Below are 25,031 nucleotides of genomic sequence, written 5' to 3' on the forward strand. Positions count from 1 at the left end.
AACCCTATATGCAAGACAGAAAAAGAGACACAGATGTATAGAACAGAATTTTGGACTCTGTGGGAGAAGGCGAGGGTGGGATGATCTGAGATGATAGCATTGAAACATGTATATTATCAGTTGTGAAACAGGTTTGATGCATGAGACAAGTGCTCAGGGCTGGTGCACTAGGATGACCCAGAGGGATGGGATGGGGAGGGAGGTGGGGGGTGGTTCAGGATGGGGAACACATGTAAGTCCATGGCTGATTCATATCAGTGTATGGCAAAAACCACTACAATATTGTAAAGTAATTAGCCTCCAACTAATATAAACAAATGAAAAACAATAAATTTTAAAAAAGGAAAAAAAAAATGATTAACTGTACAGCTCTGGGTTAAATTCCCAGCTCTGTCATTTACTGGCTGTGGGTCCTTGGGGACCTTACCTGCTAATTACCCTATCTGCAAAATGGAATATAATAATAACAACCGCTTCATAGAGTTGCTCTGTGAATTATATGAGAACTGTCCTGGAACACAGTGAGTACTTAAAAATATTAGCTGTTATTATTCCATATTCTTCCTATAACAAAAAAAATGTTACAGTAAACACTTTGGAAGTTATTTATTTGCATTCTCATGCAAGTCTACATCTGGAATTCTTGGGTCAATGAATATATGCCTTTTATAATTTGATGGATATTGCCAAATGCTTTCTAAAATCACTGTACTAATTTACCATCCCTCAACCTGTTTTTCCAAACTCTAGCCAAGTCTAAGAGATATAGCCAAACCTCTAAATTCTGGCAATCTGACATATGAAAAGTGCTGTCTCCTGCCTTTTAAATTATGGGACAGAATCTGAGCAACCTCTTGTGTTTATTGATGGTGTGTACATTTTTTCTTATGACTTCCTGTTGGTATCATTCATTTGTGTTAACTTTTTTTCTCATTGATTTTATTCATTCATCCAATTAATTGTACTAAGTACACATTAGGGATACAACCGTGAACAAGATAAGACCTCATCCTTATGAAGCTTATAATCTGGTCAGGGAGACAGAAAATTAGCAAAGAAAGAATAAATAATTACAATTCTTGTGAGAAGAAAATAAAGAGGCTGTTAAAATCATGAGTAAGCAGCAGTAGGGAGAATCTTCCTTAGAAAAAGTGGTAGTCATGGAAAGATTATTTAAAGAAATGAACTTTAAGTTAGGAACAGATGGTTGAGAAGGAGTGAATCATGGAAGGAGCTGTGGATCACGTTTCAAGCAGAAGGAACAGCCATATGCAAAAGCTCTAATTCAAGAATGAGCTTAGCATGTTTCAGGAACAGGCAGGCAATTATGGCTGGAGTGTTCTTGGTGAGGGGAAGAGAGCCAGCAGATGAGATTGGAGAGGGGAGCTGGTGTCACAGGAGTATGAATTTTACTTCCAGTGCTTTGGGAAACTGACACTAGGAAACTGACATGATCTTAAATTCTCAAAGACCATTCTAGCTGTTCTGTGATCGGATAGGAGGGAGGCAAATGTGGATAAAGGCAGGAAGGCTAGTGAGGAGACTAACACAGGAATCTAAGTAAGTGAGAATAGTTTGCATAGAGTGGAGACACTGGAGAATGGAGCTTCCTAGGTGACACCAGAGCTAAAGAATCCACATGCCAGTGCAGGTAGACGTAAGAGACACAGGTTCGATGTCTGAGTCAGGAAGATCCCCTTGAGGAGGGCACAGCAAACCACTCCAGTATTCTTGCCTGGACTTCTCAGGTGATGCTAGTGGTAAAGAGCCTGCTTGCCAATGCAGGAGACAAAGAGACGCTGGTTTGATCCCTGGTTTGGGAAGATCCCTGGATGAGGAATTGGCAACCCACTCCAGTATTCTTGCCTGGAGAATCCCATAGACAGAGAAGCCTAGAAGACTGCAGTCCATAGGGTCGCACAGAGTCAGAGACAATTGAAGCGACTTAGCAAGCACCCATGCCTTGGAGAACGAGGAAAAGGAGTACATTGATGATATTTTGGGAGGTATAACTGGCAGGACTGGGTAATGAATCAACCATGGCGGCTCGTGAAGAGTGAAGTTGCAGAAATAACTCCCTGGTCTCTAGGACTTCCCGCTGAGTCAACAGAGCATTTATAATAATAAGGAAGACCACAGAAGGGGAGGTTTGGGAGTTGAACAGGGTGATGGCAAGTTCAGCTTTAGACATACTAATCTGGATATGATGGTAAGACATCCCAATGGAAGTGACCACAAAGCATTAGATATGTGAGTTATAAGCTCAAAAGAGTGATCTAGACTAACCATATAAATTTAATGGGAAATGTTCTTCATGTTTTCACCATGAAAGTGAAAAAGAAAATTAGTCACAGTGGTGTCTGCCTCTTTGTGACCCCACGGACTGTAGTTCACCGGGCTCGGCCATGGAATTCTCCAGACAAGAACACTGGAGTGGGTTGCCATTTTCTTCTCCAGGGGATCTTCCTGACCCAGGGATCGAATCCAGGTCTTCTGCATTTAGCAACTGAGCCTCCAAGGAAGCCAATACAAGCAAGTCAAAGCATCAGGTTTCACCACGAAGCCTGAAGGTAATTAAATGTAATGATGTGAACAGTTAGAGTTTTGCCATCTAAAATGATTCAGCTGTTAATTAGACTTCTTGTGGTGATCATTTTCCAATATACAGAAATTTCAAATCATCATGGTACACGCTGCTGTTATTCAGTCGTTGAGTCATGGCCGACTCTTTGTGACTCCGTGGACTGAAGCACATCAGACTCCTCTGTCCTTCACTGTTTCTTGGAATTGGCTCCAATTCATGTCATTGAGTCAGTGAGGCTATCTAACCATTTCATCCTCTGCTGCTGCCTTCTCCTTTTACCTTCAGTCTTTCCCAGCATTAGGGGCTTTTCCAATGAGTTGGCTGTTTGCATCAGGTGGCCAAAATATTGGAGATTCAACGTCAGCATCAGTCCTTCCAATGAATATTTAGGGTTGATTTCCTTTAGGATGGACTGGTTGGATCTCCTTGCAGTCCAAGGGACTCTCAAGAGTCTTCTCCAACACCACAGTTCAAAACCATCAATTATTTGGCACTCAGCCTTCTTTATAGTCCAATTCTGTACATGACTACTGGAAAAACCATAGCTTTGGCTCTATGCACCTTGGTCGGCAAAGTGATGTCTCTGCTTTTTAATACACTGTTTAGATTTGTCATAGTTTTTCTTCCAAGGAGCAAGCAAGTTAATTTTATGGCTGAAGTTATCATCCACAGTGACTTTGGAGCCCAAGAAAATAAAAAAAGTGTGTCCATTTTTTTCCCCTTCAATTTGCCACGAAGTAATGGGACTGGAGGCCGTGATCGGTTTTTGAATGTTGAGTTTTAAGCCACCTTTTTCACTCATTATGTTTTAATGCCTGAAATTAATATATGTCAATTATACATCAATTATTTTTTAAACCTTTTATTTTGTATTGGGGTATAGCTGATTGACAACGTTGACACAGTTTCAGATGAACAGTGAGGGGACTCAGTCATACATATACATTATACTTCAATTATTTTTTAAAAAAGAGCAATGGGTTAGAAATTTTAAAAAAAAACAATGATTTAGCAGAGAAAGTATCTTGCACTTACATCAAGCCTTTCTCTCAAAAATGCAATGCAGGGGGACTTCCCTAGCAGTCCAGTGGGGGACTTCGCCTTCCAATGCAGGGCTTCCTAGGTGGTTCAGACAGTAAATAATCCACCTGCAATGCAAGAGATCCAGGTTCAATCCCTGGATCAGGAAGATCCCCTGGAGAAGGGAATGGCAACCCACTCCAGTGTTCTTGCCATGGAAGAATTCCATGGACAGAGGAGCCTCGCGGGCTACAGCCCATGGGGTCACGAAGAGTCAGACATGACGGAGAAACTAACACTTTCACTTTGAAATAGTCCACATTAAAAAAAAAAAAAATGCAATGCAGGGACTTTCCTGGCAGTCTAGTGGTTAAGACTGCATAAGATTTCATGCTTCCACTGCAGGGGGGGTGGGTTCAATCCCAGGTCGGGGGACTAAGATCCCACATGCCATGTAGTGCAGGGGTGGGGTGGGGGGACAAACAAACAAAAAACCCATTGCACATTATCAAATCAGAATGGCTAATAAGAATGAGGAAGTAAGCAGGAAGGAGGCAGGGAAAGGACTAGCTCCTTCATTGTAGAAGAGTGTACTGCAATCTGGAGCCTTTCACTGGGGAGCCTTCTCCACCAGGGAAGAACAGAAACCCAGCAAAGGCTCAGGTGCCTCTGGCACAGATAGCCCAGCTCTGACAGTGGGAGTTTGCGGCAAAGTCAGGATTTATTGCAGAGCACCAAACAAGGGAATAGGAGACAAACCTCAGATCTATTCTAACTTGGTCTTTGAGTGAGGGTTTTTTAAAAAGGAGAAGAATAGGACTTCCCTGGTGGTCCAGTGGTTAAGAATCTGTCTGCCAATACTGGGGACACATGTTTGATCCCATGTCCAGGAAGATTCCACATGCCATGGGGCAATGAAGCCTGTGTGCCACGACTAATGAACCCGTGCTCTAGAGCCCCTGATCTGAAACATAAAAATCGACCACAGTGGGAGGCCCGGGTACCACAACTAGATAGTAGCCCCAGCTCGCCCCCACTAGAGAAAGCCCAAAGCACCCAAGACCCTGTGTGCCAAAACACAGACCTAGTGTAGCCAAAAATAAATTAAGAAAAGGGTGGGGGGGGGACTTCCCTGGTCCAGTGGCTGAGACTCTGTGCTCCCAATGCAGGGGGCCTGGAATTCAGTCCCTGGTCAGGGAAATAAGTCCTGCATGTCTCCACTAAGAGTTCCATCCTGCAACTAAAAAATCCCATATGCTATACCTAAGACCCAGGGCAGCCAAAGTAAATAAACACATCCTTTTCAAATGGTGGGGAGAACAAAGAGGTGGAAATTAATCCTCTTGTGAAATTTCTATGACAGTTCTTAGACGTAGTTTCAGGAGTCAGCATGTCTTTGATTTACAGTTCTCAGGCTAAGTGATACATTACTCCAGGATCTGTTAGCTGATCTTGCCCTGAAGAAACAACAGACTTTGCATGTTTAATGATAATTTCTAGATTTGAAATTTCAGTGGATAATTGATGTTATCGACCGTGGTAATTTCAGTCATCTGACTCTGGCTGGTGAACGCTCAGGTAGCACAGGATTAAGGTCAGAGGGAACAAGAAAGGGATGAAGTTTTAGATAGAGAGATTAATTATAAACGGTATGGGACTTCAGGGCATTTGGTTTTAGGGGGACTCGGTTTCAGAATCATTTGGCCACACTTTTAAAAAAACTCTAATCTCCCCAGTCTTTTTTAAAAAAGATAGTTCAGATGTCATGGTACCTGGGGAAGGGGTTTCTCTTTTCCAAGGTCCCCTATTCAGCCTTTCTGGGTTGAGACTTAGTTTTGGTCCAGTAAATAAGTGATGTGTTTAGCACACTGCCTGGTATACTGGAAATGCTCAATGACTCCTTTCTATTATTAATATTAGAAGAAAGAAGCCTGGTGCGTGAGAGTCAGGGTTCATTTCCTGGCTGCAAATAACAAAAAAAGAAAGAAAGAAAGAAATTCCAATTAGTGTAAGGAAACAAATAAATCTACTGGATCACTTAGCCAAATAGCAAAAAAAAAAAAACCTAAGTAAGATAGGTCAGAAATTATAGTCTCCATTTTGTCATGAGAAAATTGAGAAACTGCCATCAGGCGGTAAGTGATGAAGCAGGAATACTAATGTGACCTGTGATTGCTTTTGATCTGAGACTTCCCAGAGAACTAAATAGCTTCAGAAGCCAGGGCCTCTGGAAGCAGCAATTCAACACTTGATATTTGTCTCTGCTTTTCTTACCCTGTTGGCCTGATTCTCTCTTAACTGCAGGAAGGTCATCTCAATGTGATAGAAAAAAATGGCGGCACCTAAGCAATCCCAGCAGAATATTTCCCCATCCCCTGCTTACCATATATACCCTGCGGGACTGGCTGTAACAAGCTTGAGGTCACTTTCTGACCCCTTGGTCCAATTACTGTTGTCAGGAATAAGATTTTCTGCTTCACTAGGATTAGGTCACAAATATAGCGGTGGATCTGGGCTTTGCGGAGGAGTATCTGTGGGAAGTCACAGATCAAAAGCCATCACAGGTCACAGTATTCCTGCTCCATCACTTACTACCTGATGGTAGTTTCTCAGTTTCCTCATGACAAAATGGAGACAAAAATATCTGATCTTATTTAATTTGGGGCGCGGGGTGGGGGGGTGGGGCAGGTGTCGCCACACAGCACAGCATGCAGGATCTTAGTTCCCCGACCAGGGACTGAACCTGTGTCCCCTGCAGTGGAAGCACAGAGTCCTAACCACTGGACCACTCAGGAATTTAAATTTTTGTTTTGTTTTGTTTAAATAATGAGGCTCAGAGGACACAGGTTGTATGAAAAAAAAAAAGTGAAAGGCCCTCAGTCGTGTCCAACTCTTTGCAACCTCATGGACTATACAGTCCATGGAATTCTCCAGGCCAGAATACTGGAGTGGGTAGCCTTTCCCTTCTCCAGGGGATCTTCCTGACCCAGGGATCGAACCCAGGTCTCCCACTTTGTAGGCAGATCCTTTACCAGCTGAGCCACACAAGGGAAGCCCTGTATGAAAAAGACTGTATTCTCTTGGCTTCCCTGGTGGCTCAGACGGTAAAGAATCTACCTGCAAAATAGGAGACCTTAATACCATCGCTCTGGCCAAACTGCTGGAACCAAGTACACTAGATAACAATTCGCTGATTTGCAGTAAAAGTTCATAATTATTTTAAAAATTCAGTAATTTTCAATAATAAAAATGGCAGAAACTTAATAGGAGTGTCAAATTTGCCTTCAATGACAGGCAACTGCTGCATAATCTATCCAAGAAAGGAATGGTTATCAAAAGCCTTGTCTGTAAGTGAATACCGACCAGAGATATGGAATCTTAAGTAACACTTTCATCAAAAAACATATGGATTACTAGTACTGGAAGGAATCTGGCCTCTTTAATTTAGATATGGAACCTGTAACCAGAGAGGCTGACGTGACTTCTAACATGACATTACACAGCAGCGAGTGGAGTGGCGGACTAGGTCCCAGGTCTCTCAGATACGAATCCTTGCTCTTTCTATCCTATCACACTGCCTCCCTTCCTTGCTACATCTTGTTGGAACTTGATGGAGCCCTTTTTAAGCCTGAAATGCATTTAGAATAGAATGTGTTTGCAAGTTGATATTATAATTATTTGGATAGAATGTGGGGGACTGGTTAGATCCCAAGTGGTTGTGCTTCATTCCTGAATGTTTAGAGCTCACAGTGCTGGGGGGAGACACTTGGCCAGGTAGATCTGCATTCCTGTCTTGTTCTGGTGTTGGCAGCTGCAGTGAAACTAAATCACCCAAAATATGTGCTCAATAAACAAACTTTGCAGAGAAGTGACGTGGCAACACTTAACAGGAGTCTAAAAATGTTTTTATCATTTAGTGCACTAATTACACATGTAGAACTTATCCTAAGCAAATGTTCATAAATGCAGTGGGATTGCTGGGTCACATGGTAGTTCTATTTTTCGTTTCTTAAGGAAACTCCATACTGTTCTCCACAGTGACTGTATCAATTTACATTCCCACCAACAGTGCAAGAGTGTTCCTTTTTCTCCATACCCTCTCCAGCATTTACTGTTTGTAGACTTTGTGATGATGACCATTTAACCCATGTATGGTGATATCTCATGGTAGTTTTGATTTGCCTTTCTCTGTTAATTAGTGATATTGAGCATCTTTTTACATGTTTGTTAGTCATCTGTATGTCTTCTTTGGAGAAATGTCTGTTGAGGTCTTCCACCCAGTTTTTGATTGGATTGTTTTTTCTGATGTTAAATTGCATTGAGCTGTTTGTATATTTTGGAGATTAATCCTTTGTCACTTCATTTGCATAACCCCCATTCTGAGGGTTATCTTACTTATGGTTTCCTTTGTTGTGCAAAAGCTTTTCAGTTTAATTAGGTCCCTTTTTTTTTTTTTTTTAATTCTCATTACTTCAGTGTGTGGCTCCTGCTCTTTGGATCTCAGTCTTATCTGTTAAATAGTAGGTTTGCTATACTGGTCTGTAAGGGGTAAGAAGACAACTGCATTAAAGAAATCCCATGAGTTCATCCTCCACAAGCCCCTTGCCCCCCACTTCCTGTATTACACAGCTAAGTTGTTGGGCATGTTCTTTTTTAAATGGAAAATTGGCTGTGCTAAGGGGGAGCTTCATGGGCCATCATCCCTGAGCAAGATACAGCGGCCTGGCATCTTACCTGGAAGCCAGGACACCTGAGCTTCCCCTCAGAAGTCCTTTCTCCATTCTGAACCTCCATTTTTATCTCAAGAAATGAGGGATTTGGGTTGAATGGATGAAGGTTCTTTCCTACCAGAAATCTAGCTGTATTTCTCCTAGTCTCCTGACTCCTACGGGCAAAGACCCTACTTCAAGTGCATGGAATACAGTCTCCTTTCTCTGGGCTGCAGAATCGAATCCCACTAGTATAATCAAAGGAGAGACAGCAGAGCCCGGGGGTTCAGAGTACAGGTGGGTTCTCAGCTCAGTCCTTCCACTTAACTGTGTGATAAAATACTTCACCTCCCAGGGGCTCCATTTGCCCCATCTGTAGGTGAGGTTCCTACCTCAAAGCATTGTTAAAGAGAATTAAATGAATGTAATGTTCACAGCGTACTAACAGTGCCTGGCACATAGTATGTGCTTTGTAAAGTGCTTTCTGAATAAAGAAAATTTAACACTGAACTGAGTGAGCTTCTTCATAACTCTAACATCTTCTAACTGCCCCCCCTCCCAACCCGGAAACCTGTGTTCTTTTTCACCTTTTCGGAAAGCTCAGAGCTCCAAGCCCGTAAGCTACCTAAAGGTCTCCTACAGCTCCCAGGTGCCTCCAGGATGGAGGAGCGATGCCTCAAAAGGAAGGTCCAGGCTGTTCATTCAGGGCCTCCCAGAGGCTCCGAGATGCTGGGCCACTTCTTTTTATTTAAGGATGGCAATTAATTGGGAGAATTAAATTTAAAAAAAAGAACAAAAATAAAAACAACAAGCAAAAAAGGCAAACAGGGTTACAATATTTGTAGGGCATTTTTAATGTTATACTGAGCACAGTAAAGCATTAACCATTCCCACCCACCTCCCGAGCCAACACCCCATAATTATGCCTTTACAAGATAACTGCCAAGGGTTCTGACTCGTTCCAGTCACTCAACCGGTGGAGCTACGTGGGGAGAAGGCGGGAGAATTCATCAGGTCAGGTCACGGTCTGGAACAAGCGAGGATGCCCCCACTCCAAAGACAAGGCCCCTGGGACAGCCCCCTCCACACCCCCTCGCCAAACCCCCCAGCCTTCAACCCTGTAGGCATGGCAGGCCTCCTTGGCAGCGAGGCCCGCCCTTCACCCACCCACTCGCCCGCTCGGCCTCTGCCCACTGCCCTCCACCCCGGCCGAGCCCACCCTACCCTAGAAGTCCAGGGCACCCGCGCACTCGGCGCCCTCCTCCCCGAGCTGGGCCCCGCACCCAGGAGTCTTCACAGGAACCGTTATCCAGTTCGCGGCGCCCCCTGTGAGCTCGAGCCTAAAAGGCTCGAGTCGAAAAGTGGGATCCGGCGGCGACCCGGGCAAGGAGCCCGCAAGGGGGCGCGCGATCCGGGCCCCCGCCAGCCTGCCACGACCCTCCCCAAGCGCCCGCCCGAGCAGGGCCGGCGGGGAGGCGGGGACTCGCTCCCGCGCCACGCAGCTCGACGAATAGGAGCGCGAGCAGCAGGGCTCGGCGCCGACTCCCCTCCGTGGATGAAAATCCGTTGCGCGAGCTGCGGGGATCGGGACGCGCACCAGCGGACCCGCTACCAGAGCCTGCGAGGCCGGCGCGCGCTACCCCGCGGGTCCTGTGCGTGCTCCTGACTGCAGCCACCCAGCCGGCGCGCGTTGTCGTCCGGCCCCGATGGCTCCCGAGACTCCGGCCCAGGGGCAGACCCCCGCCCAGGGGCAGACCCCGCGCTACTTCACCTGGGACGAAGTGGCGCAGCGCTCTGGGCGTGAAAAAGAGCGGTGGCTCGTGATTGACCGAAAGGTGTACAACATCAGCGAATTCGTCCGCCGGCATCCCGGGGGCTCCCGGGTCATCAGCCACTACGCGGGGCAGGATGCCACGGTGAGAGCTGCCAGACGGGGGCACCGGAGGAGGCGGGACCGGACGGCTAGAGCTGGATGCTCAGCGCGCGAGACAGGAAGTTTGGCAGTCGTGACTGAACACCCTCTAGTTCTGGGGAAAGCCGGGAGGCGCAGGAGCGTACCTGTTGCTGGGTGACTGGGTGTGCTGCCAGATCGGGCAAGGGCAGGAGAGGCGGTGAAGAAGTGGAGTCTGGGGAGTAGGGACGGAGGCCGGCAATGTGCACGCACAGACAAAGGGCCGCGCCACCGCTCTGGGGGCTCTGTTTGTGGCCGGGAATCTGCGGTCTCGAAGCGTGGGCAGGCCGGGGAGCAGGGCTAGGAGGGAGAGGAAGCTCCGGGGTGCGGGGCTCCCCGACGGCGGACCTGCCGAGGCCGAGGGAGGAGGGGTCAGTGGCGGGGAGAGGGATTCTTGACCTGTCTGGGTGGCTGGGAGGGAAGCGCAGCGGCGTCTGGACCAAGCGTGCCTGGCTAGGCTGGTGAGTGCAGGCAGGACGAAGAACTGAGTTGGGGGAGAGCCACTGTCTTGGGAACCCCTGCACAGGGTGAAGACGAGATCCACAGGGATGGGGCAGCACTGGCCAGAGACGCCTAGCGCCTGCTTGTGCCCAGGGAGGAATGGGGCCATCGTGCGGAAGGTGGGGAGCCTGCACCAGCATACACTTAGCTAGGACCCACCCGAGAGCAGTCCTGGAATCCTGTGGGGGAGGTCACTCAGCCTCAGTCCAGCAGGGTCTCCAGCTATTCACCATAGCGGACAGCTGTTTGCATTCCTGGGCTCTAAGCCTGGTGCTGGTGGCATCCCTCCCTCGGGCCAGCGCGCTCCCCAGCCCCGATTCTGCTGCTTCCCTCTCTAGACAACCTGCTAGCACCTCCCTTCTGAGTTCCAGAGCTGGGGGGGTGGGGGGTGGGGGGGGTACTCCTTGGGACCCAGAGGTTGGAGCTTTCGCTTCGCTGTGTCCTCTCACCCTATATCCTTCGCCTGGCGCCGCGACCCCTTCTACTGTTCCCAGCTTTCTCTGCTATCTCAGAGCGCCCCTCGGGCCACTAGGGTTCTTGTGATATCGCGGTGGAGCCCAACCGTGTGAGGACCAGCCCCTCCCTCGGTCGCGGCAAGCCTGGGAGGCTGTGCTCGTCTCCGGAGAGACCACTGGGGCGCGCAGGCTGTGGCCGAAGGCGAAGAAGGTGTGGATTGGCGCATGTGTAGACTGAGCAGGCCCAAACCCTGGGGCTTCTTGCAGTGTGATTTGGCTGCCGGGGCCGGCCGCAGCGGGGAGCGCGATTGGTCCGGACGTGTGGTGCCACTGGCCGCCGGCTCCGCCCCGGGTCCCTCCTCGCTAGTGGCTTTGCTAGTGGCTAGGGCCTGGGGGCTGTCTGACCTTCGGGACGTTAATGTCATCAATTTAGTCACTGAGGACCCCACCTTGGAGAAACAGAATTGGTGCGCTAGGGCATGGGGTATTCGGAGTGGGAGGAGAAATATGGAAGGCCCACCGGAACAACTATGGAGCAAAGGGGGAGAAATGCACACGTCCCCTAGTGGACACAAGGAGTCTCCTTCCTCAGATTTCATGAGACACTCAGAGGAAAGGCCAGCACAGGCGCGGCTTTCTGTGGTCCCCCTCCCCGTGCTTCCTGTTCATTGGTGTGGTACCCTTCTTACTAGAACACAGATGCTGTGGGTGATCTTGAATGGTGGACACCAGGGACTAGTCTGAGCAGCTTCAAAGGGAGGCTGCCTGGAGGGCAGTGGTCTCCATTTGAACTTGGGTGCAATGTCCTTGCAGCATCAGGAGGATGGCCTTTGGTGTGAGCCCTCCACAAGTCCAGGGGGCAGGGCTGACTTCCTCACTGTTCTGTCTTCCCATCCTTGCAGGATCCCTTTGTGGCGTTCCACATCAACAAGGGCCTTGTGAGGAAGTATATGAACTCCCTCCTGATTGGAGAGCTGTCTCCGGAGCAGCCCAGCTTTGAGCCCACTAAGAATGTGAGACCCTGTGGTGATGGAGGGGCAGGGGGTAGAAGGCAGGCTTCCATATGCTCACAGGTGACCACAGTCAGTAGTTCTTGCAAATCTTGAGACCCTTGCTTCCCCCTCATAGTTGTTGGGTTTCAGGGCCTCTGGAAGCTGTGGTTCTCACAAGGCCACCACCACTACCATCAGCATCCTCAACCTGAGACCAATCGACTGAGCACTTAATTCTGTGCCCAGCATAACATCATATAATCCACAGTTCCAGATGAGAAAACTGAGGGTCAGAGAGGTTAAGCAACATGACCAAGGATTACGCTGTCAGTAAATAGCAGAGCAGGGACAGAATGATTCTGTTTCACTCCAAAGACCACATGGTCTTAGACCTGATCCCACAGCACCTCTTGTTATCTTTGGCGTTGTGGTACCTTTACCTATGACTGTGGGCTTCCTAGGTTATCACAGTGGGAGTGCCTTGAGCTTAAGAGGGATCTTGGCTGCAGTGCTGGGTTGCACTGGGGAGAATAACAGCCTTTCCACCTCCACTCTAATACAGAAAGAGCTGACTCATGAGTTCCGGGAGCTGCGGGCCACGGTGGAGCGGATGGGGCTCATGAAGGCCAACCGTGTCTTCTTCCTGCTGTGCCTGCTGCACATCCTGCTGCTGGACGTCGCCGCCTGGCTTACTCTCTGGCTCTTTGGGACGTCCTTCGTGCCCTTCCTCCTGTGTTCCTTGCTGCTCAGTATAGTTCAGGTGAGAGCCCTGGGCTTGTTGAGAGCACAGCCTCACCCAGCATCCGTAGGGTAAGCTCTTTGTACCCCTTAGGAGGCCACTGAGGACACAGTAGGAGAGCTGGTGCAGAAGGAGAACCCATCTTCCGTTGTCTGTGGCTTCTCTCTGCTCATCCTCACCACACAGGCACCTTCTGTTTCTCCCGCTGCCTCTCTAGCTGCTCCTCCCAGGGTTCCCTTCTTCTTGTGGCGTGTCTCCTCAGAAACTTCAGATTCTGTCATGGTCCAGGCATGCCAAGAACCAAGATTCTGGTTTCTTGGTAAAGCTTGGCTTCCCCCGCCCTCCGCCACAACACTGCCCCAACACCTGGCTGTCAGAACCCACTTGTTCATTAATCCTCCTGCTTGCCTGAGTTTGTCACTCCATCCCGGTCTGTACTTCTGGATGTTTAGTCCATCAGAAGTCACAGAGGCCCAGAGCTGGAGACTCTGAAGAACAGAGAAGGGATAGTGACTGGCCCCAGCTCTCATGTGAGTCGGTGGCAGAGGCAGGACCCAGACTTCCTGACTCCTTTCCGGATGTACTCAGTTTGGCCAGCACAGGCCAGGTGGATGAGGGAAGGGGGAGAGGCCAAGTCAGTTCAGATGGACGCTGGGCTGCTCTCAGCAGTAACCCTTCTCGCTCAGGTCCAGGCTGGCTGGCTGCAGCATGACTTTGGACACCTGTCCGTCTTCGGCACCTCTAAGTGGAACCACCTGATACATCATTTTGTGATCGGTCACCTGAAGGTCAGTGGGATGGGGAGGAACTCTCTGAAACTCGAGTCGATGATGGGCTGCCCAGGGGAGAGGGGACACGAGGCTTTCATATTCACACCCCACTTTTCTGTAGGGGGCCCCTGCCAGCTGGTGGAACCACCTGCACTTCCAGCACCATGCCAAGCCCAACTGCTTCCGCAAAGACCCCGACATCAACATGCACCCCTTCTTCTTTGCCCTGGGGAAGGTCCTCTCTGTGGAGGTGAGCAGAGGTTATCAGTGATGGTCTTGGAGCACAGAAACAAGCCAGCACAGTGGGCTTGCGGGCAAGTGCTCACAATGCTGGTCTGTGTGGGTAAGATTGCGGGCTGGGCTGGCCAGGCGACTGTTTGGAAGTCGTGGGAGGCCATAGGGAATAAACAGGCTGCCAGGACAGCCTAAGTCCTTTGTTGTGAGTTCAAGTCAGCAAATAGCTATTGCAGAAAGGTACCATATGCTGCTAAGGACTCAAAGGATGACCAGATTGCTGTGCAGACGCCGCTCAGCCTTGAAGGAAGGCGATGGATGGTGCTTTGTAGACACCCCCACCCCAGGCAGTCAGCCCCCTGCACTTTGTAATCATCACACTCACATCCTACTGTGTCATCGTCTCCCCCACAACAGCTAGACTGGATTACTCCTCTGTCGCCCATTGCCTAGAATATTCATCCACTGAGTAATTCTTCTGCCCACCTGATTGTAGTCTGACTTTCAGGGTGGTCAGCACTGGGTTTGAGTTGCCATCTGAGGCTGTGAGCAACAATTACATTGCAGCCGCTACTGGATGAATTCCTGAGAGTGGGTGGGAGACCTTGTGAGCCTGTAGTGAGTGCTAGGCGACCGAAGGCTGTGAGTGGCCAGTGGAGTTCTTTGAAAAGTTGATTTAAAACCCTTTGTCCCAAGGCTCTGGGCAGTAGTCAGAGTTTTGCCAGGTCCCCCTCCCCCACTCCATGACACGCTATGACATTTCAGCACACCCAGAATTAAATGGTTGTTAAAAACATTTCAGCTCCAGGCCTGAATTTAAGACAGCCTGGCCCTCCTTCCTCTCTGGCCATGAGAAGAACTCTGTGGGAAGGTTCTGGCAGCACTGGCCATCCTAGCACCAGGAACCCCTAGCTTGAGGCTTGTATTTCCTCTGACCACAAGGTTCTAATTTTCCCACTTCCTGAAAAGAGACTTATTTGGTTTGCTATATGCCCAGCACTGTGCCAATGACACACGGGCCCTGGCCTCCTCTGGCTCGCATGGCTCCTTAGAGAGCAGTGTGGGTTGTTTACTGGGCAGAGCATGAGGCTCCTGGTAGCACTTCTGTTGTCACTATAAAGATTTTTTTTAAAAAAGGACGAGAGTCTTAAGTGGAAGGGAACCTTCTCACACCACTGCCTCTGGTGCTTCTTTTTTTCCCCTCTGTTGTTTCTTGGTACTCGGGTTTTTAGGAAATTCCTTTCTGTAGACACTAAAAATAGAGAATGTTCTGGGACCAAAATAACTCTCTGGAGTTTTGGGGGTTTTTTGTTTCTTGGGTTTTTTTGTTTGTTTAGTTACAAGGCTGAGGATAGGCTGTCTGTTAGGAAATGCATGGGTTACAGACTGCTTGGCTCTTGGTTCAGCCTCAGAGGGTCCAGACTGAGGAATGATCCCTGGGCTGACCCAGGAGCATCTGTCCCAGCGCCTCCCAGCTCCCCTGGAGAACAAGGGAAGTGTAGGGAACTCTTCATGCTAAAGATAACTTTACTGGCCTTCAAGAGCTGAAACACAGTGGGGCAGTTATCAGCACTGTGATGGCCATCAGTCTTGATTGCCATTCAAGGAGGCAGCCAGCTCACAGAGCTCCCTTCCGTAACAGCCCCCAAACAAAAAGGCCAGAGTTCTACCCCCCTACTCCACCAAACATGGCAGATGCTTCTCTTCTGGCTTCTTCCTCTTAGTTAATGTTGCTTGGGATGGGATGCTGCCTTCAAAACATATTCCCAGTCCATAGACTTCTCCATCTCCCCTGCCTCCCATCCCTGGGTCTGGTCCATCTCAGATCTGGAATACTGGTCCAGTCGCCTTGCTGGTCTCCCTTCAACTCTACCTGCCCCCTGCGGTTCATTCTCCCCACCACTAGCCAGAGTGAGCCTTTAAAGCGCAAAGCAGATCCTGCCACCTGCTGAAAGCCAACAGGGCTTCCCATCACTTTTGGAATAAAATCCAAACTCCTTCCTGTAGCCTTCCCAGGGCCAGCGTGATTTGCTCATCCCTAGTTTTCTGGCTTTATTGACTATTCTCCCTTTTATATTCCCAGCCGCACTGGCCTTCCTCTGTCCCTTGAACATCCCAAACCTTTGTTTTCTCTGCTTTAAATGCTTTTCCTCCCAGTGTCAGCACTGCTGGCTCCTTCTCATTCAGGTCTCCATTCTGATTTCAGGGCCCCAAGGAGGCCGTATCTGTCTATCCTACCCAAGACACTGCCTTCCTCCCTTTCAGTCATGTTTTACTGTTTTTAATCTGTAATTATCTTCAACTCTGCCTATAAGGTCATTACCAGCTTCCTCTCCTAAGATTATAAGCTCCACGAGGGTAGGAATTTTGTGTTGCTCATCACTGTATCCTCACACCTAGAACAGTGCCAGGCACATAGACACTTAATAAATACTTGTTGAATGAATCAGTTAACGTAGGAAGAATGCTGTACTTAGCCAAAGTGCCTGGCACAGTCTCAGTAAATGTTCTGTCGAAACAGCAAATGGACTTCTGAAGGAAGGAGGAGCTCTGGGGTATCCTGCTCTGGGGTGGAGTTCCTCCTGTACCCTCTGGCCGCCTGGTCACCAGAACCAGGGAGGGCGCGTGGGGCAGAGGGAGTGTTGAAGGAGAGTGCAGAGCTGCGCTGTCATGGTTTTGAGCGCTCTCGTTAGGGGACCCTGGCTGAACTGGCAGCAGCTCGCCTTACCACCTGCTGGCTTTCCAGGACCTTCAGATTGCCAAGCTCTTCTTAGTATGTTTCCTACAAATATTTGGCATACATTGCTTAGCTTTCAAGGGGTTTTATAAAGCTCATGTTGACATCTGAAGAAACCGAACAATTTTGGAGAAGGTCAGGGGCTTGGATATAGAGAGACAGCTGGCCCGTATGGGGTGAAGATGGTTGTCTGTGGAGACGCTGGTGTCAAAAGAGTACCAGATGGAGACAGGAAGGGGAGGTGGGGGCCCCTGGAAACCTGACAAGGGTGTGTCTGGATGAACATGGGGAGCTCTGAGGACCCCCAGGCTCTGCTGTGCTCACGCCTTGTGCGGGTGTGAGCCACCGAGCCGTGTCCAGGGTGTGGTGAGCTTAGCAAGCCCAGCAGCTTGGGCTTCATGCGTCAGGAGCTGGAGGTCAGGCTGGACCCATGGGGGCCTTCTATGGCGCCAGCAAGCTGACGGCCCTGCAGTAGGCTTCTGCTCCTGATCGGGGAAGAGCCAGGGTCATGGGGGGCGGGGGATGGGCGACCAGCCTGTGGGTGCTGACGAGTGTTTGCCTTTCCTTCCCAGCTGGGGAAACAGAAGAAAAAGTACATGCCCTACAACCACCAGCACAAATACTTTTTCCTGAGTGAGTATCCTCCTCCAGCACCAGGGGGGCCGCTGCCTTGGCAGGGGCTGCCAACTGCGGTGTGAGTAGGGAGTAAGCCTCCTGGGATGACAGTGTCTGAAGTAAAGGCTGGAGGAAGTTCTCCTCATGGACCAGGTTACTCCCTGCAAGGGAGCAGTCTACCTTCTAAGGGGCAAAGTCAACAGTTAGGCTAATGTTTGGTCAAAGGTTACTGGTGTTGGGATCAAACTAGTTCCTCCAGGCCCACCCTGGCTTCCACAAGGGAACTGAGTGCTGGGGAGCAATCCTGATTAAACCTGTGAAACTTCACTTTGATTTGTCAAGCACGCACCAGGGTCAAGGTGGAGCACAGCCCAACTCCCCGGGGGGACAAAAGGTAGCTAGGCTAGCAGTGGGAGGATTGGACCGCAAGAGGGAGCGGAAGAGACAATGTTTCTATGGTTGTCTTAAGCTCTTTCTTCCTTTTTTAAAAATACTCATTTATTTGGCTGTGTTGGGTCTTAGCTGCTGCATGAGGGAACTTCGCTTCGAATCACAGACCCTGGAGAGCACCGGCCTCAGTAGTTGAGGAGTGCGGGCTTAGTTACGCCATGGCATGTGGGATCTTAGTTCCCTGCCCAGGGGGCAAACCCAAGACCCCTGCATTACAAGGTGGATTCCTAACCACTGGACCACCAGTGAAGTTGTTAAGCTCTTTCTGAAGACTTCTGCTGCTTTAAAGATCTGCTCCATAATGCCTGTGGTGATGGTTTAGTTGCTAAGTCATGTACGACTCTTGGGACCCCATGGACAGTAGCCTGCCAGGCTTCTCTGTCCATGGGATTCTCCAGGCAAGAATACTGGAGTGGGTTGCCATTTCCTTCTCCAGGGGATCTTCCTAACCCAGGAATCGAACCCAGGTCTCCTGCTTTGCAGGCAGATTCTTTACCAACTGACCTCCGAGGGAAGCCCTTCCATAATGCCTAAAGAATTTTAAACGGCTGTTCAGCCGTTCCCCCAAGGCGGGGATGATTCCATTGATCTCATTTTAGTTCAAGGAATTTATCTTAACTCCATCCCTGTGGAGAAATGGGGATAGGATAGAAGGGTGGGACAGAAACATTGGAAGAAGGCTAGACTCCATGGCACAGCAGGCTAGAAGAGCCATGGGTGAGTGTCGTGACGCTGGGTTATAGGTAACATCAGGGCCCTGCAGAGAAGGGACACAGAAGGAAACCGACTAGCACAGTGGACGGGAGCCCCTTCTTCAGCTCCCAGTACTAAGAGATGCTCTTGCACCCCTTTCCATAGTCAACCTCCAGGCTGCTTCAGGTTGGGTGGCACCAGCTCATTTCCCTAGTGCAGGGAAGTGAGCTTTCAGCCTGTGGAGGATCAGCAGGGTCCCCCCACTCAACACACACACTTTCCAGCTCCTGTCCTTTCACCCGCGTGGTGGAGCAGCCAGGAGCAGGGGGCTGATGGCTGCAAGGACGGGCATAGGGCCAGGAGAGGGCCCCCAGCAGAGGCAGAGCTGAAGACACGGCAGCTCAGCTCGGGGAGGATGAGCAGCACCTTCTTCAAGGCACGGGTGGAGGGCAGCTTCCACGCCATTGTTTCCCCAGCTGTCCTCTTCCATGGAAGAGAATGCCACGCCCTACTGCTCACCCTCTCAGCATTCATGGGAGATTCTCCTTTCTTCAGGCTGGCATTCATGCCCACTTTCAGTGCCTGGTCGGTCCCAATGGATTGAGGGGGGCGGCTGGAGGGGCGACAGGAGGTGGCAGAGAGGCAGCCCTGTGCTGGAGGCCATCTGTCCCGTAACAGCTGATCCTTGGCGACCCTTCTGCGGCTCACACTCCCACCGATGTCTCCATTTCCTCCCCAGTTGGGCCCCCAGCCTTGCTGCCTGTCTACTTCCAGTGGTATATTTTCTACTTCGTTATCAAGAGGAAGAAGTGGGTGGTAAGTATCCATGGCCCCCAGATCCCACATCCTTTGTCTCCAGTACCCTAAGGGCTGGGAATGGGGTTCCCCAGGGAAAATGCCCCTGGGGTTTACTCTAGGCCTAATTTAGAGCAAAATAGCAGAACCAGGTAGAGACCTCCCATATCTCTAGATGAGACGATTTGGGCTCAGCAGGCAACCTGACTTCTGATGCCCTATTTCATTCAGCGAGTATCTCCTGAGGTCACTGTGCTCGGCATAAAGCAGGGGCCAGGCTGGGTAGGGGGAAGAGGAACAAGAGATGGCCCCTACCCTCAGGAAATGTCTGATGAAGCAGGATGTGATTACAACCAGAGAAGAGGTATAGGTTGAAGGTTCTGGGATTCCAAAAGGGAGCTGACTGCACCTGGCTGGATGGGAGGCATCAGAAAGGACTTCATGACATCACTTTTCTAGCTGGCCGTGGACAGGTAGAGGTGGGGAAGTGGCAATAGACTCTGAGCAGAGAAGCTGGGAATGAATGGGCGAATTTGGGTGTCAGAGGCGGGGAGTGATGTGGGAAATTGATTGACAGTTTGATCAGGGTACTGGCCTGGACTGAGCTGCAGTCCTAGAAGATTCATTTGGCAGCCAGAGGAAGGACAGAGATGGGCTGGGGGGATTGGAGACAGGGAGACCTGGCACCTGTGAAGGAAACCAGCAGGGAGGGCTGGGGGCGCTGCTCGGAAAGGAGCAGCAGTGCCAGATGGCACTGGAGGGGGCGGCTGAGAGAGGCCGCCGCGACGCTCGTCTCAGGGCCGGGGAGAGTGGCTGCTCCATGCAGAGAAACAAGCGCTGCAAGAGGACAGGTGCGTTGTGGCGTCACAGTGCTCTCTTGCCTCTCGCTGCAGGACTTGGCCTGGATGATCACCTTCTACGTCCGCATCTTCCTCACTTACATGCCGCTGTTGGGACTGAAAGGCTTCCTGGGGCTTTTCTTCATGGTCAGGTAGTACTTGATGGGGGAGCAGGGGCTGGCGCAGAGAAGCAGACGTTTGGGAATAACCAGTCTAGTCTGGGAGTGTTGGCTGGGGAAGGTGCTGGGCTGGAGCAGTTATTTGAAGGAGAATGAGAACTCTGGGCTCTGCTTGTAGTGATTTCATCTGGGTGCCTTATCCTCCAGGTTCCTGGAAAGCAATTGGTTTGTGTGGGTGACACAGATGAACCACATCCCCATGCACATCGACCATGACCGCAACATGGACTGGGTCTCCACCCAGGTAAGGGACAGTCACTTGAAAGACCTGGGCATAACACAATTAAAACGGTGGGTGGGCACAGACCCAGGGAAGGGGGTGGGTGGTGGTAACAACAGAAGTTCCCAAACATTGCCTCGTTAGCTGGACACTTCTCTCCTGCCACCACGTGGAGAAGGGAGTGACCAAAGCAGGCCAGCTTTGCCTGAAGGAGGCTGGGCTGGCCTTTCCATCTGGTACCCAGAGCCATGCTCCCTCTGACCTTCCCCTCCAGCTCCAGGCAACATGCAACGTCCACAAGTCAGCCTTCAATGACTGGTTCAGTGGTCACCTCAACTTCCAGATTGAGCACCAGTGAGTAGGGAGGCCGGGGTGGCAGGGACCTGGGGAGGGTTCACGTAGGGGAGAAAGAGGGGGGTGGTGCGGGGACAGAGGAGCTGGAGCCACTGACTGTCCCCTGTTGTCCCTGAAGTCTTTTCCCCATGATGCCTCGACACAACTACTACAAAGTGGCCCCCCTGGTGCAGTCCCTGTGTGCCAAGCATGGCATAAAGTACCAGTCCAAGCCCCTGCTCTCAGCCTTCGCTGACATTGTCCAGTGAGTATCTGAGCTTGCGAAGAGGGCAAGGTGGCGGGGTCGGTGATAAAGAGTGCGGGGTGGGAGCCACAGCAGTGCTTCCCGGGTCTTCTGGAATGGAGGGTCACCAAGCAAAGGGGCCTTGCATCACCTCTGGAAGGGCCTTGCTGCTGCACTTCTGGTGGGTGGTCTGGCTTTGGGCTCTGCTCCAGCCCATTTCCCTTACCACCTGCCCTCATCTTGCCCCCACAGCTCACTGAAGGAGTCCGGGCAGCTTTGGCTAGATGCCTATCTCCACCAATAACAGTCGCCTCCCTCTGCAAGAAGGGTTATGGCGCCAAAGCAGACGGAGGCTTGAGGGCAATGCCACTATAATTCTAATATTCAGAGGGGGTGGGTTTGAGGAGACAACAGGTTTGCACTCAAACCCCTCCCCTTTATTTTCCAGGCATAGATCTAAGACCCAAAGGGGTAGAGGGAAACACACAAGCCCCCTGAAAGGAGGGGTGGAGCTTCTGGGACAGGGCTGTGAGTTTTCTTTTTTTTTTGTTTGGCAGGTGCAGGTGGCTGGTGAGCTAAGAGGGAGGCGGGAGGGTGTGAGAATAGGGAAGGTCTACTGAGCCCAGAAATCAGGAAGAGATTTAGCACTGAAATTTCACCCAGGAAAGGGAGGTGCTCAGCCCACTGGCCCACTTCTCGGTGCCTTCTCTACCCTGGCTTGCAAACCTCAAGAGGTTCACAGGCTGGAGGAAGACAGAGCAGCTGAACCTCATGGGCAAGATTTAGAATTCTGAGGCCTGGCATAGTGCGGAGCCTGGGAGCTCAGCTCACTCTAGGGCTAGGTATGACCCGTGTCTGCTTCAGACTCCTCAGGAAGCAGTTTTTCCACTTTGAGAAGCAGGGTGGTGGGGGGAGCAGAGGCCAGGGCTGTGCTATTGGAGGCATCCAGCCCTGAAGGATGCTAACACTACTGCATTTGGTCTCGTGTTCCATCTAGGGTACCAAGGGAACATGAGGCTGCCAGTGGGGTCGCTGGCCATTAAAAATCCTTTCAGCTTTTGATTGACCTCTTAACTGTCACCCAAGGGACAGAACACTCCTAGGATGGGGCGTCCACTTGCTCCATAAGCAAGTTGCGCACGTGCAGCACTCAGTCTTCTCCATAGAAACAAACGGGGGCTCCCAGTGATTTCCCTGTACTCCCCTACTTGTAATTCCAAATTTAGTAAAAATAGCAGTCAAGTGAGCGCAAGCAACCAGGCCAGGGGAGAGACTGGAATCACCAGGCATGATGAAAACACAAGAGTTCAGTCAAAGAACATAAGGGCTGTGAGAGATTTTCTGTAACAAATTATGTTACAGCATCACTTTTGAGCAGGGGCATTGGGTAAATATAATGACTTCATAGTTCTTATCAGAAATAGGAAGGTAAAAAACAGAAGTCTGACCATCATGGCTGTCCTTTAGAACCCTTACTCTGGCAACTATATTCAAGTGTCTTTCTCTGCTGGAGACCAGGTAGGAATTTAGGAGAATCTCTTAAAAATGTATCAGTCTAACACTGAAATACAATTTTTTAATCTCGTTTTTTTTTTTTTTTTTTAAAGAGTGAAAACAGTTTAACCCATCTCTAGAGAGGGAACCCCAGGACTGTGCCCCACGGTTTATCAGCATTCACATCCCCACCCCCTTAGCCTTTCAGTTCAGGTGAGATCAATTCACCTGTTCAACAGCATCTTCTCTAAGCATATTGAGTATTCTGGACACTGCAAAGAGAGAACCTTAAACTAGAAGAAAAAAGCAGAGGCCTAGGAACAGTCACGTTTAGTTTAGGAAGAGAATGGCAAAGAGATGAGAGTGATAATCAGGGCGATGAAGGGCCTAGGGCATGTTGGGGTGGGGTCAGAGGCACCACCCACCCAACAGGGCTGTTACTTAGACTTTTACAAACACACACACACACACAGAGGAAACCAGGTTACAGATTTTAGATCTTTTCCACTGGGGCAGAACAATTGATAAGCAGAATTGGAGTCTACTTCCACTGGCTCCTTTACTCTAGAATAGGTGCTAAACCCAGCTTATCAAGCCATCTGGCTTTGGGCCCAGGCTGCCCAATCTGAGCAAAGCTAATAGGTCTTACTGAGCCAAGTCCAGGTCCTCAAAGCACCTCAACCACTGTGGCCTTCTCTCCTTAGTCTGGCCCAGTGTGGTCTCACATGGCCACAAAGGGACAGACGAGTAACAGAAAGCTCAGAGCTGCAAGATAACGTGAGTGATCTCACAATGACAGGATCCACACCGTAACAGGGATTAGAGAGGATAAGTTGCCTCTCTGGTCATAGATGTGGCAGAACTAACATTTGAACTCACTTTTTAAAAACTCCAACTTCTAGGCTGTCTGTTACTTTCATCTTCCTACCACTCTGCCATAGGCCTTTTAAGTAGACCCTGTGTCAGTATCCTTTTCGTGTGTACCAATTTTGTTACCACATGCCGATGAAGTCAAACTGAGAAATAAAATTTGGACCAAACAAAGGCTCTTCACTTATAATGCATGATGCTTTCCTGTAACTGTTGACAGGGCTGCCTGTACCTCTGCTTCAAATTACTATCTACCTCTACGGCTCTTTCTAGAACATGAGCCCCCTTGGGGTAGAGGACGGATCATCAGGTCCCTCTGAAAAACACCAAGGTTCGGATGAACTGTGGCAGGAAGAAAGGCCAACCCCTTCCCATGACGCTCAGAAATTTAAATACTAGATGGCCTGTGTACACTAAGAGGTTTCAGCGCTCAGTGCAGACGGCCTGTGTCCCTAAGTGGTTTCAGCGCTCAGTGTAGACGGCCTGTGTCCCTAAGTGGTTTCAGTGCTCAGTGTAGACGCCCTGTGTACACTAAGAGGTTTCAGCGCTCAGTGCAGACGGCCTGTGTCCCTAAGTGGTTTCAGCGCTCAGTGTAGACGGCCTGTGTACCTAAGTGGTTTCAGCTCTCAGTGTAGATGGCCTGCATACACTAAGCGGTTTCAGTGCTCAGTGCATCATCTCCTATCGTGAGGCAATGCCCTCACCCTTTTAAACTCGTATCGAATCTCGGTGTAGGTGGTCTCCATAAGACTGCTTTTTGCCAACTCTTATACTTTAAGAGTTGGACTGCAAGGCAATGCCCCTTTAACCAGGGACCTACTAGAACAGGTCTCCTCTCCAAGCAAGAATATTAGAATGTGCTAAATAAAATGTGGACTAATTCTCCCTGCAGTGGTTAATAAACTTCTAGAAAAGACTAGGTAATTCCAAAGACAAAGCACTCTACCTGCCACCACAGAAAACAGGCCCTTAACTAGGGCTACTGTGTCAATGCAGTAACTCCTAAGTCTTCCCACTTCTGGGCCCCCATCACTATTGGTGCAGGCTGACTCCACACTTCCACTGCAGGGTTCAATCCCAGGTCAGGGAACTAACATCCCACATGCTGTACAGCAGAGCCAAAAAGAAAAACGGAACTCAACTTTTGTGGCTTGGTTCAATCCGGAAAATTGGTTTGTCAACTGCTAGAAACAGAGACTAAAATCCTTGCCCTAAGGACAGAACTTTCTGTCTACACCAGAGGTTTGGAGGTTATGGGATGTTGCTGGGGAGACTGTATCTCATTCCTCCTTCAACCAGAGGAGCGCTTAACAGTCTTACATTTCACGTAATATTTCACTTGAAAGATAGTTTACTCTTAAAATATCTGAACACCACTGGTCTTTAAAAGAATATACACCAACATATCACTGATTCACTTTGCTGTATACAAGAGACTAACACAACACTGTAAAGCAGCTATATGCCAACAGAAATTTTTGGAAAATGCATATAAAAACACAAAGGACCCCAAAGGGCTAAAACGATCTTGAAAGTAAGATGGAGGCTTCACTTATTGACTTCAAATATATTACACAGGCACAAAAAGCAAAACAGTAGGGTATTGG

At 49.7% G+C, this 25,031-nt stretch overlaps 1 protein-coding gene across 4 annotated transcripts; it reads left to right on the forward strand.

Moving 5' to 3' along the window:
• Nucleotides 1–9,874: 9,874 nt before the first annotated feature.
• Nucleotides 9,875–23,602, forward strand: FADS1 (fatty acid desaturase 1). Of its 4 annotated transcripts, none has more exons than XM_043872218.1 (12): nt 9,875–10,229; nt 12,123–12,233; nt 12,775–12,972; nt 13,638–13,739; nt 13,843–13,971; nt 17,265–17,325; nt 19,190–19,266; nt 20,139–20,236; nt 20,411–20,507; nt 20,758–20,837; nt 20,956–21,081; nt 21,313–23,602. In XM_043872218.1, the coding sequence occupies exons 1-12, from the start codon at nt 10,020–10,022 to the stop codon at nt 21,362–21,364; spliced, it is 1,341 nt and encodes a 446-aa protein (XP_043728153.1). In that variant the 5' UTR covers nt 9,875–10,019; the 3' UTR covers nt 21,365–23,602. The 4 variants fall into 4 exon arrangements, with proteins under 4 accessions (XP_043728153.1, XP_043728174.1, XP_043728163.1 ...); XM_043872239.1 differs by lacking the exon at nt 9,875–10,229 and adding an exon at nt 10,276–10,389; XM_043872228.1 differs by lacking the exon at nt 9,875–10,229 and adding an exon at nt 11,209–11,431.
• The last annotated feature ends 1,429 nt before the right edge of the window (nt 23,603–25,031 follow it).

The sequence above is a fragment of the Cervus elaphus genome, chromosome 2 (genome assembly GCF_910594005.1).
Source record: "Cervus elaphus chromosome 2, mCerEla1.1, whole genome shotgun sequence".
Classification (NCBI taxonomy): Eukaryota; Metazoa; Chordata; class Mammalia; order Artiodactyla; family Cervidae; genus Cervus; species Cervus elaphus.

Coding starts and splice junctions, on each gene's coding strand:
- FADS1 (XM_043872218.1), top strand. CDS start 10,020: ATGGCTCCCGAGACTCCGGCCCAGGGGCAGACCCCCGCCCAGGGGCAG. Junction 13,972..17,264: donor GGAAGGTCCTCTCTGTGGAG/GTGAGCAGAGGT, acceptor TTTCCTTCCCAG/CTGGGGAAACAGAAGAAAAA. Junction 21,082..21,312: donor GCCTTCGCTGACATTGTCCA/GTGAGTATCTGA, acceptor TTGCCCCCACAG/CTCACTGAAGGAGTCCGGGC.